Genomic DNA, 14456 nt, shown 5'->3' with positions numbered 1-14456 from the left:
ATTGATATCCATAGTTTGGTTGCAAGGCTTTACTCTGACTTTAAGATTTTTTTTAATTCTTGATTCTTTCTGAATCCATTGTCCGCTTGCAGAAAAATGGGCGTCTGCCAATCGCAAGCTGGCAGCCCTTTGAAGCAAACCCATACCAACTTGTTGAAAATTATAATCTAAGTGGAGAAGTGAGATTGTTTCGTTTCTCGCATTTGGGTATTGAAAATTAGAGGATCTCCCGCATGTCATGGGAAAATGACAGATTCATGGTCATGCAAGAGTAGAAAAAATCTTATTCGTCATAAAATTGGAGAAGAATAATCAGGAAAATAACAGTAGAAAATGGCAACAAGAAGAACAAGCTTGAAATGTTATGCAAGTTTTGGAAAATTAAGGGGGCACTTGCACAGGTTTCGATAAAGAATAAAAAAAGAAATGCCCATGTTGGGCATTTAATACATTAGTATTTCTTGAGGGTTTGAAGCATATGGGCTTGTTGGGAAAAGGGAGAGTTCTTTTATTTCTTATCTGACAATTGATCAGAAAATGAACTAAAAAGATGCTATGCATTAGATGAGTTGAGGTTGCGCCGCTCCTTGAATTGACTTTCCATCTTCCTACTCATCAGCTTAAAAGGCGGCCTTTAGACATCAATGGCCGTTCAATTAATTTTCTTCTTCTTATTTATTATTTATGTCAACACTCTCTCTCCCCGTGTGTTTATGCTTAGACATGTAAAACCAAGATTATTTGCTAGCCATCAAGTAGGAAACAGATTAATCTGTATCATTAGCTTTTCTATCTTTAACTTCAAGATGGGACGAGAAATGTCTCTTGTATTCTTCAGCCACCTGTTTCGTATTTACTATTCGGAAGAATAAATTGCATCACATGATATAAAGATACGGGATTCAACGAGCTCATGACTCGTGGCGTGAGTCATGAGACCAATCACAAAGCGATGGAACAACAAAACAACGACTTGTGTGGTCATCGGGATACACGTTATCATTTGATACGGAGACCATCCCATGGTCTCAACTAGCTCTTGTGCATACAAGCAGGGAGCAAGGGCGCTTTAACATGCATGTTTGGCTTGCCTAAAATTTCTCTCTTCGGAGTATCATTATTTATTAAAGGCATCCATGGAGAAAGAGAGAAAGAGAGAGCTGCCTCTGGCCTTGGATTTACATTTTCTTTTCACCTCTACAGCAGCTGAGACTCCACAAGACAATGGAAGCTCAGGTCTACGCTCATGGAGTGAAGGAACAGGAGGAAGAAGAAGAGGAAGAGGAGGCTTTGATAAGGAAGCAGAAGAGTAAGGTCGATGTTCCTAATAGCAAGAGTGATGCTGTTATCCCCATTTTTCCTAACGGCAAGAGTGATGATTCTACCATCCCCATTGTTCAAGTTGACGTTGAGAAGGATGAAGGAAGCCAGAATGTGGCAAAGCCAATGGTTTACTTTGATGAAGAAGAAGGTAAGGGGCTGTTCTCCTATACCACTGTCTTTTAGCATTTTACCTCTATTTCTGGGGAACTGCTAGCTTCAAGGTTGGTGAAAATAGGCCCCATGTTTGTGGTAGTTGGGATTCTCTGCGTGTTTGTATTGTGTGGTATGGCTGTCTCCACACTTTAGGCTCTGTTTGGGAGCCAGCGTTGGAGAGATGAGAGGGGTGATGGGAATGGAGAAGAAAATAGGAGATGAGGCTGAAGTTGTCAACTATATCCTTGTAAGGATTTAGTTGAAAATGACCCATCTCCACCCCTTCTCTACTGAACACCATTGTCATCTCCCAAAACAGGGTTCCCAAACACCTGTGGGGGTAGGTTGTATTGATTCAACCCTCATTAAATATCATCTCCCCTCCCATCTCCGACTCCCAAACAGAGCCTTTGTGTTCTTTCTAAAGCTGTTCTTTCATGCACAGGCTTCGGGGTGTTTACCCACTTTATAGGACAGATAGACTATGGATCTCGCTACCAAGGCCGCCCCAAAATAGCATTTGTTGGCTTAAATTCATGTTCTAGGATCAGAGTTACTGGAAGCTTCTTAGATAGGTGGGAAGCCCGCTTTCAGAAAACTCGCTTTGGAAGCACAATACTCTTCGCTCCTGAAACTTGATGGGAATCTCGATTCTCCCACACTTCTGCTTTGCACACTATTCATCTATTCTTCTTATATGTTTTCTCACTCTACTTTTCATGTTTTTATGTGTTTCCTCCCACGCTTCACTCACTTCCATGTGCTTTATCTAAATTGACAGTCATCATATTTAGATTTTGTTAAAAATTTAATTCTTACACTAAAAAATCATGAAATTTAAGAATAGTCACTTTTATTTTAGTTTTTATTTGATTTCCATTTTTATTCCTAATCAATTCTTTTATATATATATATATATATGTATTCCTCGCTGCCGCTTCGTATACATTTTAAAATGCGTCGCATTCTCGCTTCCGCTTCCCTCATCATTTCCCGCATCTGCTTCCTAGTCTGGCAACCTTGTCTAGGATATAATGAATTCCTTTTGATTTATTTATGTTGGAGGCCTATCTGAGAAACCTTATTTTCCCTTTTGCAATTCAATTTTGTGTTTAGTGGTGGACAAGGCTCCTTGACCAGGTCTTGACTTTGGAATTGATTGAGCCTCAGGGTCACTCTGGATAATTATGTACCTCTTTTGGCAGGGTTGCATGGCTCTTCCATCACTTGCCTATATTGGTGATGGAGCAGTTGTTGGAAAAACGAAAAGGGTAAAAAGCCTCTCTGTTGATAGTGTACACCTCCTGAAATTTTAACAGTGCAATAAAACAGCATTAGTTTTCATATGCTAGAAAACTGAGGATAAAATATCAGATCTGGTGGTAAAGGTCTAGTGATACGACTTTTTAAAGTGACCTGCTTATTTATGCACCTGATTATAAAAAATGAAAACTATGTATTTGATTATTTTTTATGAGAAATGGTTTACCTCATTTTATTCTTTGTTCCCTGCATCAAGACTGTTGATGAGCTAAAGTTACTAATATGTAAGACACCATATGTGGATTCTTTACAAACATATGAAGGTACAGAATGATGTCATGAAGCTTGACATTGAGTATCCAATTCACAGCATCTGTCGCTCATTATATTCATTTCATAGTCATGTATGTCTGCTTCATTTAACTCCATTGATTACATCTTGCATGTATTATAAATTTTAAACCAACAATTCTTTGATTAATGTCTACTTTCAAATTGCAAAGGTTCTCATCTCTGGTTTACATGTTGGATCTATTGTTGTGGTACTTCCTTTCATTCCTTCAAAATATCTTTTACAGTATGAAGCGAGCCCTACTTGATTGAATCTGTGTAACACTTGGCATCATTTTGATGTTCTTGGTAGATAGCATAATCATCTATAGAGCTGCCATGAGAACATAAATCTCCTTGAAAAGCCCCTTCCAACTCTTATCCACAAAAGTAGGTTGGATCCACATCCTTTACATGTTTTTGCTAGGACCATTACTTTATTATCCCCTATATAGAATGGTATGTGTTTATGGTTGCAATCATTTTGTATTTACGAATCTTATTCCCATTCTTAGTACAAAGAATTTTCTATATAATGTTTATAGAAGAACCTTGATGCATTATTTAAACTATCATGTAAAAGTGATAGGATACTCTTGGATTTGGCTCAAAACTATTCCTAAGTTCCCTATGCCAATTTTTCCATTTTCTTAAGTTTGTGGGTTTCTAGTCTTTCCTATAAGTTTAGTCCCATATTGAAAGTTGTAAGAACTTTTCTTGTCCTTGAATAGAGGGGTGATGCCTTAAAGGAAAAGACCCTAAGGAGCATTAAACCTTGGGCTTGTGCATCTCTTTATTCTTGAACCTTGGATGTTGACTCTTGATCATTGACCTTAGACCTTGGACTTTGGGTTTGGATTCAGTTTCGATTTGGTCTTGGACCTATCTTTTTAGTACTTGGGATAGATTTAATTCTCAAGTCCAAAACCGACCTTTGACCAACCCATTTATGGACTTTGACTTTGCATTGAATTCTCTTTGGATCTTCTCAGACCTTATCCGGATCCGTTGGACCAAGCCCAATGTTTTTTGCATGGGGATTTAATGGTCTACCAGCCGCTCCCTGCTTTGATTGTTGATCTTTGACCTGGTCTTGGACGAACTTGATTTTTCCAAGGTCATTTTGGACCCTTCTTGTGCCCTTTTGGTCCTTTTTGGTGCCCTTCTTGGGCTAGCCGTTTGGGCACTTATGGTTGGCCGTTTGGACCCATTAAAAGCCTCTTTATGGACTTTATGGGTAACCTAGGGGTTACGACTTATATAAACCCCCGCCCTCTCCAATTTCTCTCATCCCTCAGTACTCTTCTCTCATCTCTCTCTCAAGCTCTCCTCTCTTTTCTCCCATGAGCTCTGCTCTCTCTCTCCTCTTTCAGAGTTCCTCTTTTGGATCTATATCCGATTGCAATTCCCATATCCAGTTGCAATTCGGATCCATATTCGGTTGTTGTTCAGATCTCCCACTTGTATACAAAATCCTAGTCAAGAGGCTGTTCAAGGTGGTTTGTGTTGAAGTTATCAGTCTCACCCAGTATAGGGCGTGGACCAATTTTTCGCGAGTAGGTGAAAGCTCGGTTGTATCCTGGGAGCATAGTTACACGAGTACCCATTGCACCAAGGGCTTGATCCTAAGGGGTACTATTATCGCTTGAAAGATAGCACGTGTACACGCATGCCTCCGAGCGTACTTGGTTCAAGCTCAATTGCCTGGCCCACTAAGTTGAAGCATATTTTTCAACAATTTTCAAACGATAATTCTGCGTATAACAACTTTGAAGGTTGAAAACCCGGAGCTACCCAAGTTGTCCCAATTCAATTTCAATGGCACCAGTTTCAAAAGGTGATAACACAAGGTGCTCATCTTCTTCACTATTGCAAATATGGTGTACATGCTCACGAAGGACTATCCCAAAAAACGGGAGGACAAAACCATTGCTGAAAATCGAAAAAGACAAAAGTGAAAGCAGGATGACTTCGTGTATCGCAAACATATTCAGAATGCTCTCTCAGACACTCTGTTTGACCTTTACTTGGAAGTCAACGTGACAAAGAAGTTGTGGAAAACCCTTAAAAGCAAGTACAAAATGGATGATATAGAAAATTGTAAGTTTTTGGTTAATAAGTATATGAATTTCAAATTCTTCGATGATAAGCCACTGCTACCTCAAGTCCATGAGATGCAGATCCTGGCTAATCAGATCAAGTCTAATGGTATGAACCTTGATGAATCATTTCAGGTGACTGCAATTATTGGCCAATTGCTTCCATCTTGGAAAGATTATAAAAATGAATTAAAACATAAGAATGAAGAGTTTAACTTAGAACAACTTCTTCAATATCTTAGAATCGAGGAGGAAGCTCGATCTCGAGATAAGAAAGATGAAGTAAAAAAAGTTCATGCTAAGGTAAACATGTAAACGCAAACCAAGGTTCAAACCCGAACTTAGGAACAAGAACAAGAAATCCAAGTTCCTTATTAAAAAGAGAAATTCTGCTTCCTACTATACTTAATGGAAAATCGGGTTACTATGTAAGAGAATTCCGACACAGGAAAAAATTCTAAGGCAATAACGCTAGTAAACCTGATGATGACCTAGTGACTGTAGTTAGTGAGATATTCATGATTAATTTGGATAAAGGGTGGTACATGGATTCTGGATCAATGATCCATTCATGTAATGATATAAGTATGTTCAAAACATATAAAACCCCAAGAGAAGACCATAAGATCTATATGGGAGATAGACATAAAGCTAAGGTTCATGAAAAAGGGAGTGTGGAGATTCACTTCACATCTGAAAAATGTTTAACCCTCCAAGATATGTATCACGTACTTACCATCACAAAAAATTTTGTATATGCCTATCTCCTTACAACTTATAGTTTCAAAGTTGTTTTAAGAATCCAAACACAGTCACAACTTTCAAACTTTTGTAAAGCTTCAATACATACTCTGTCGCTTGGAGAAACTTAACTGACGTCCTGTAAGGACTTGTTAATGGTTTATACAACATCTTTTCGTGAAGATTCCACAATAATTCTAGAGTGTTAAGGTATGTTATCTAAAATTTGTTTCCAACCATCCCACTCTCTAGGATAAGCTTCCTTGTTAAGCACTACCCATCCAAGCATATGAAATCAGATAGCATGATTCTGAACTGTGCACTCCACCAATGAAATGTTTAAGCTTAATTTGATCAATAAAATTGATTATGCTTCTGTTTATTTGCTTGACTCGTATGACTTATAGCATGCTAGATTATGACATGTTAATTATAAGTCTTTGAGAAGCATCGGTAATTCAGGACTTATTCCTAAATGCCAAGCTGAGCAAGTTAGAAAATGTGATGTTTGTTTTCAAGCAAAGTTTACGAAAAAACCTTCTCTAAGCTTTGAAAGAACTTCCAAACTATTAGACTTAATGCATAGTGATGTATGTGATTTGAAAAATACTCAACTCGTGGGGGTAACAATTATTTTATAACTTATATTGATGATTTCTCAAAATATGTTTATGGCTATCTCAATGAAACAAAAGATGAATCATTTGAAAAATTTAAGATTTTCAAAGCAAAGGCTGAAAACTTTCATAATTGCAGAATAAAGTCCTTTAGATATGATAGCGGTGGTGAATATCTTTCAAATGAGTTCATTGAATTTTATAAAATTCATGGAATGCATAAACAAAATATTTGTCTATATACTCCTCAACATAATGGTGTAGCTGAACGTAAGAATAATACTTTAATAGATATGGTTAATTTAATGCTTATAAGTTCTGGTATAAATTATAATCTATAGAGTGATGCATTGATTAATTCATGTCATATCTTAAATAAAATTTCATATTCTAAGTCTAACACTACACCTTATGAACTTTGAAAAGCTAGAAAACCAAATTTAAATTATTTAAAAGTTTGGGGTTGTATTGCTCATGTAAAACTTACACTGAACCAAAATTAACCAAACTTGGTAAAAAAACTAGGACATGTGTTTTCATTAAATATTCTCAAAACAGTAAGACATATAGATTTATAGACATTGAAACCAAAGTGATTTTAGATTTTATCCAAGCCGAATTTAGAGAAGATTTAACTTTAAAATCACTCGATGCTCCAAAAGATATTGAAAATAATTCAAGAAAAGAATTTGTGAGCCTGAAAATCCTGAAATTCAAAAAAGTAAAAGATTAAAAAACCCAAAAGATTTTGGTCCTGATTTTCATCTCTACATGATAGATAAAGACCTTTTTTTTTCTGAAGCTATGACCTCTTCTAATGCCCCTTCTTGGAAAGAGGCTATAGAGAGTGAATTGGATTCTATTATCGAAAATAAAATGTTGATTTACTCTCTAGTTTTAAATCCTTGGAATGCAAATGAATTTTCAAAAGAAAACTTCAAACTAATGGCTCTATTGAAAAGTTTAAATCTAGACTTGTAGCTAAAGGTTTCAAACAAAAACCTGGACTTGATTATTTTGACACCTATGCTCTTATAAATAGGATTGCATCCATTAGAACTATGCTTGCTTTGGCAATGATTTACAACCTTGAAATTCACCAAATGGATGTTAAAACTGTTTTTTTTAATGATGTCTTAGAAGAAAAAATTTATATGGAACAACCTAAAGGTTATATAACACCAGGTAAAAAAAAAGGTTTACAAACTGTTAAGGTCCTTGTATGGTTTAAAACATTCACATAAATAATGGCATGAGAAATTTGATAAAGTAATCATTTCATACAAATTTAGAATTCATGACTTTGATAAATGCATATATAGCAAAGTAGAAAGTAGTCATGTTATAATTATTTGTCTTTATGTGGATGACATGTCAATCATGAGCAATAATGTAGAATGCATAAATAATACCAAAAGTTTTTTTATCTAAATTTGACATGAAAGATATGAGTTTTGCCAATGTTATACTTGATATTACGTTGTTTAGATATGATAATGATTATGCATTAACTCAATCCCAGTATATTGAGAAAATTTTAAGAAAACATTATCATTATGATTGTAAGTTTGTTGCTACTTCGTTTGATCCTAGTGTTAAGCTATCGATTAACATTGGAAGAAGTATATCCCAATTAGAATATGCAAGTATTATTGGCGGCTTCATGTATACTATGAATGAAACTAGACCTGACATAACTTTTAGCATGAGCAAGTTGAGTTGTTATACTAGTAATCCAGGACAAGAGCATTGAGATGCTATTTATCGTGTCCTAAAGTACTTGAAAGAAACTTTAGATTATGTGATATTCTATGAGAAAAAACCTGCTATACTTGAAGGGCACAGTGATGCAAACTGAAATTCTGATTCCAATGAGTTTTTATCCACAAGTGGTTGGGTATTTTTTCTTGGATCTGGAGCAATTGGTTAGGGATTAAAGAAACAAACTGTGATAACCCATTGTACAATGGAAGCAGAGTTGATAGCACTAGCATCAGCTAGCTGAAGAATCTCTTAATGGAGATACCGTTAAGAAATAAGCTTGTACCCCTGATAGCTATGTGTTGTGATAGTCAAACAACTATATATAAAGCGGAAAGTAATATTTATGATAGAAAATCTATAAATATTAATTTAAAGCACAATTATGTGAATAGTTTACTCAAGCAAAGAGTAATCTCAATTAAATATGTGAAATCTTGTCAAAACTTAGCAGATCTGTTGACAAAGAGACTTTCTCGAGAAATTGTCTTTAAGACATCGAGGGGAATGGGGTTAAAGTATATAAAAGCAATCACCGTTGACGAGAACTCAACTACATGATAAGGGTAAAACCATGTCTAGTGGTTCAATGAGAAGAACAAGTTTTTGAGTAATTGGATTGAGCACTTAATATTTTTTCTTATTCATGATGTTAAGTGCTTGAAACCTGTGTACAGAGGCTGAGTTCAAATTGAACTCTTAATAAGATTCATAGGCCTTATGGCTGGGGTGTTTCAAAATGGTTTACACCCTTGATGAACTTGCTTATGTGAGTGTGAAGGTGGGGGTCGCCTTTTATGGGACTTAGACTTTGTCTCTAGAGCACTCATGAAACTGGAATACAACACAAGACCCTTAATATGGGGATTCTATATATTAGTAGACACATTATGATATAGTGTCTAAAAAATCAATTAGGATTCTCAATTCAAGGCTAACACTATTGGGGTACCAGACTGACTAAGACTAAGTAACATTAATGTGGAGGTTAAAACCCAAAATGTAACTTCATTTATACACTGGATCTTTGTGAATAGCCTCTTGAGTTATCTTTTATAGTTTTGATCCACGTGAGAGATTGTTGGATTTGGCTCAAAACTATTCTTAAGTTCCCTATGCAATTTCTCATAATTCCCTAAGTTTATGGAAGTTTAGTCCCATATTGAAAGTTATAGAAACTTTTCTTATCCTTATATATAGGGGTGATGCCTTAAAGGGTAAGGCCCTTAAGGGTATTAGATCTTGGGCTTATGTATCTCTTTATTCTTGAACCTTGCACCTTAGATATTGGATCTTGACTTTTGACTTTTGACTTTTGACCCTTGAACTTTAACCTTGGACTTTGGACTTGGATTTGAATTTGGATTTGGATCTTGAACTTTGGATTTGGGTTTGAGTTTGAGTCGGTTTGGTCTTGGACTTATCTTTTTAGTACTTGGGACAAATTTAATCCCCAAGTCTAAAATCGACCTTTGACCAACCCATTAATGGACTTTGACTTTGCATTGAATCCTCTTTGGATCTTCTTGGACTTTATCCGGATCCGTTGGACCAAGCCCAACGTTTTTTGTATGGGGCTTTAATGGTCATGACGGTACACCAACTGCCCCCTGCTTTGACGACTGACCTTTGACCTGGTTTTGGACAAACTTGACCTTTTTAGGGTCATTTTGGACCCCACTTGTGCCCTTTTGGTGTATTTTCAGTGCCCTTTTGGTGTATTTTCAGTGCTAGCCATTTGGCCACCCTAGGCCCATTATGGTTGGCCGTTTAGACCCATTAAATTACTCTTTATGGCCTTTATGGGTGGCCTGGGGGATGAGGCCTATATAAACCCCAACCCTTTCCCATTTCTCTCATCCTTCAACACTCTCTCTCTTCTCTCCCATGAGCTTTTCTCTCTCTTTCTATCTTTCTCTCTCTCTCGGAGTTCCTTTTTTGGATCCATATCCAATTGCAGTTTGAATCCATATTTAGTTGCACTTCAGATCTATATTCGGTTGCAGTTTGGATCTATACCCACTTGTATATGGAATCCATACCCATATCTAAACTCGGGATCCATATTCACTTTGAGTCTGGATCATTCTATCCTAGTCAAGAGGTTGTTCAAGGTAGTTCGTGTCGAGGTTATAGGTCTCACCCAGTGCAGGGCATGGACCGATTTTTGTGAGTAGGAGAAAGCTTGGTTGTATCCTTAGAGCATCATTGCACGAGTACCTAATGCACCGAGGACTTGATCCTAAGTGGGGGCAACTATCGCTTGAAAGATAGCATGTGTACATGCGTGCCTTTGAGCGTACCTGGTTCAAGCTCAGTTGCCTGACCCACTAAGTTAATGCATATTTTCCAACAGATACGATCGTTTTTTATTTTTTATGGAGAAATGGAACTAGAACTTTGTCTCTGTCAATATCACTAACATTTAGCACCTAAGCGGGATGTATATAAATGAACAATCATTGATTCATTATATTTTTTGGATACATGTAACTTAAACTACTAGCCATTATTAAATGCTGTAAAACTAAAAAGTAAAAAATAACATTTTAACTTTTTGTCTTCTGGTTGTACTCTCCAGTTTCTGTTTCTTGTCTATCCATGTCAGCCTTGTCATTATGGAGGGGTTACCATTTGAAAACTCTAGCATGCCTGCCTAAGCGGAATGCATATAAATGAGAAATCATTGATTCATTATATTTTCTGGATACATATAACTCGGGTAAAATACTAGTCATTATTAAATGTTATAAAATTAAAAAGTAAAAAAGAACAAATTAACTTTTTCCATATTTCTCCTATTCTTTTATATGGCTTCTGGATCTACTCTCCAGTTTCTTGTCTATCCATGTCAGCCTTGTCATTATGGAGGGGTTAACATTTGAAAACTCTAGCATGCGAGCCGGCCTCAACATGCTTCAGAATCTTCTGATTGTCTAGGCTATTACCTGTAGAGTAAGGATTCATTTTGTGTAAGTCTAGACTACCACCTGTAAAATTATAATGAGATATGCAGAAACACAAAACACGAGCCTCCAAGGGCTTACAAGATCATAAACACAAAGTGCACATGCACAAGTCCACAATGGGACAATACAAAAGCCAACAATGGCTATAACAAGAGGAACCAAATATAAAAAATATAGAATTTATTGATGAAATGCTTAAGCAAAAGCATTAAAGAATGAATGGGGACAACACCCCTATTTATACACGTACAAGAGAGAGAGAGAGAGAGAGAGAGAGAGAGAGAGAGAGAGAGAGAGAGAGAGAGAGAGAGAGAGAGACCATATGGGAGCTCCCAATAGAGTCGTTGGGAGCTGCCAACGACTCTATGATCAAAAGACCATAGAGCCCATGCTCAAAAGGTGAGAAGACAAAAAGAATAAAAATAATAAAAAAAGGAAAAAACTGTTCCTAATGAACAGCTCTATTACAGGATGTAAAAAGACTAAAATGCCCCTATAGGGCATTACCTATTACCAAACTGTACTTAAACACACACACACACACACACACACACACACATATATATATATATATATATATATATATATTTAACATAAAATATGGGGTTCCTTTCATTTCTGAGTTAGGTTCGGCTGTTTAATGATGATCTGTTATTCTATTTAATTTCTTACTGCTATACGTTGCATCCTTTGTATCAACTTCTATTTCAAACTTGCATGGTGTTCACATTTGGTGCTATTGTCTCTACATAAAATATCGACTCATTATTCATTATTGACAACCTGATTCACACCCTCTACATTTAACAGTCACACATAGATATCGTGTATGTCTTCTTCTGGTGGCACTTCTTAAATACACAACCAAATCATTTCAGAGATGGTGAACACCCAGTGACTTTTGCATTTCTGTCTCTTTGAAGGCATATGGAAGTGTCACTACTGTGTGTGGACGTTTTTGATGGAAACTCCAGATGTAGATAGTGTTGAGAGCCATACAGGTATATATCACATTCAGACTCATATCCAGCATTGCCAGGGAGAGATGAATGAGGAAACATTATCTAAGAAGAAATCATTTTCCAATTTACAAATAGAGGTCACTGATGAGCATATGATCCTACTTGTGGCTAGTTTGGAAAACAAGTTCTTCAAGGTCATGGCCGCATGCATATTAAATCATCCAAGCAATTAGTGTGTTAATGATTGTGTAATTTGTTACCATTTCACATAAGTAGACTGCAGTTTTGTACTATCAAAAGTTCTTTCCCATTCTTTCTTTTTCAATCTTGTTGCTGAGCACCATTATTTAATTTTCATTTTGTGCTCAGTTAATGTAACTATTACTGTTTATTCCTCTGAGATTTTGGTTTTAAGCATTGTTTAGACAACTCTCTTCTATTTATTTATCTGATGGTTACTCTAAATTTATTATTGGCTTGTTTGTAATTACTTGAGGCAGCATCTGCTAGATTGTAGTGAACAACTAATTAACATTTGCTATTCTAGAATGTCAAATGCATTCCGGTATATATATTTTTCTAAGGAATGTGTCCCAATGTGCTAGTGGGTAGGGGATGACACATCTGATCAAGTTATTGCAGGACATAAAGCTTCTGACAGAACAGCTGGAGCCCTTATATCTTCTGTTGGATATAACACAAACAGGATCACAGTTGAAGAAATAGTAGAATCAGTGCCAAGTGCGGATCTAGTGAAAGAGAGTAGATCTGAAACAACAGAAGTGGATCTTAATAAGGTGTTAGCTGAACAAGAGGCATATGATCTTTATTGTCCTAATTGTAAGTCATGCATTACAAGAAGAGTTATCTTACGTAAAAGGAAACGTACAGTTCAGGAGCATCCAGGTGATGTGAAGCGAGAAAAGGTTGAAGATCTGCCTGATGCTGTTAATGCTAAGCTTGCTGATGATAGTCTTAATGGAGAACCAGAAGTATTTGGGTGCTTGCAATGTTTCAGTATATTCATTCGTACTGGTATGTCTTTATCAGACCCATTTAAGGAGTATTCACACTTTCAAGTTGCCTGCATGTATTTGTCACCCACCCTTTTGTAATGCAATAACACTTTCTTTCATTAAAAAAGGTTGTGCACATGGGTCATATTGCTCATAGTTGGTCAATTATATAATTGTAACATGCGGATAACATCTACCAAGTTGAAAACCATGTTGGTGTTTTTCTACTACAATTCTAGGTTCCAGGTTGCTGGGAGACCCTTCTTTCTGGATCTTCTTTTCTATATTTTTTCTTACAACGAATGGTTCATCTTCAAGCATTAAAGTGTTTCTGTATCTTTTACTTTCTGATTATTTACATAAAATACTTCAGGAGAATACAATTTTTTTCCATCAAATGTCACATTTCTGTAAAATAAATTTTTTCCAGAAACAGAAAGCAAAAGCACATAAACATCCCCACCACTCAGAAAAGGGAAATTTCTTCTTTGCAGAATTTTATATGATGACCAACATAGAACCAAGAACCAATTACCGTTCAAGTTACTGGATTGACATGCAGTCACATCAAATACATGATAGGAAGTACCGCGTAAAGAACTAAATTCCATACTAATTCAATAAAGCAAATATATTCTAATACAGAAATGAAAAAAGAAACACTTCCTTTTCATCCGAAGAGCCCAATCAACATCTAATCATCAGAAATGAAAAAAGAAAAGTACGAAGAAAGCCAAACAAAATCTCAAATATATAATGTTCATTAAAAAATAAATGAGAAAATCGATCACACTAAAAATCAGGTTCAGGAGAAACCCTCGATGGACGAAATCTAACGAGAAAAAGAAAAAACGACATACTCCCTAAATTTGTTCCTTACCCAAAATTCACATCAAAACCCTAAATAATTCTCACATCTAAAATTTCCCATCTTATGCACCCAAAAATTACACAAGCTTTTGGAACTTGGTTATAGAATTTCCATACTACATTAAAGGAGAAGATTGCTTTTGATCAATACTCATTTCGGACATTCATTTCTAGAAGGGCTTTCAGACACCTTCAAGTGATTTCTATTTTTTCTCTTACCAATACCATTCAAAGTGTTAAGACATGATGTTTGGGTTCATACCATGCTTACAGATATAACACTGCAAATCATGAGCATTATATTTTTCTCATTATTTGATTGCATAATATTGCATGATTGCATGTCTCAATC

At 36.1% G+C, this 14456-nt stretch overlaps 1 protein-coding gene across 3 annotated transcripts in view; it reads left to right on the top strand.

The window, feature by feature from the left end:
* Positions 1-1022: 1022 nt before the first annotated feature.
* The window catches only part of LOC149835855 (membrane protein of ER body-like protein), a 44060-nt gene continuing 30626 nt past the window's right edge, over positions 1023-14456 (top strand). For 2 of the 3 annotated variants that reach the window (XR_016432373.1, XM_090008791.1), the window contains exons 1-3: positions 1100-1471; positions 12180-12257; positions 12861-13253. Coding sequence is in view for 2 of the 3 variants with exons in the window: in XM_090008791.1 (XP_089864917.1) it covers positions 1225-1471; positions 12180-12257; positions 12861-13253 (718 nt within the window). In the remaining variant the exon portion in view is untranslated. Of the gene's footprint in view, positions 1472-12179; positions 12258-12860; positions 13254-14456 lie in introns of all 3 variants that reach the window. The other variant, XM_090008793.1, reaches the window with a different exon arrangement.

The sequence above is a fragment of the Nuphar pumila genome, chromosome 6 (genome assembly GCF_984573655.1).
Source record: "Nuphar pumila chromosome 6, dmNupPumi1.hap1.1, whole genome shotgun sequence".
NCBI classification, from domain to species: domain Eukaryota; kingdom Viridiplantae; phylum Streptophyta; class Magnoliopsida; order Nymphaeales; family Nymphaeaceae; genus Nuphar; species Nuphar pumila.
Note: the sequence above shows the minus strand (reverse complement) of the source record. Positions and strands in the feature narration are given on the sequence as shown.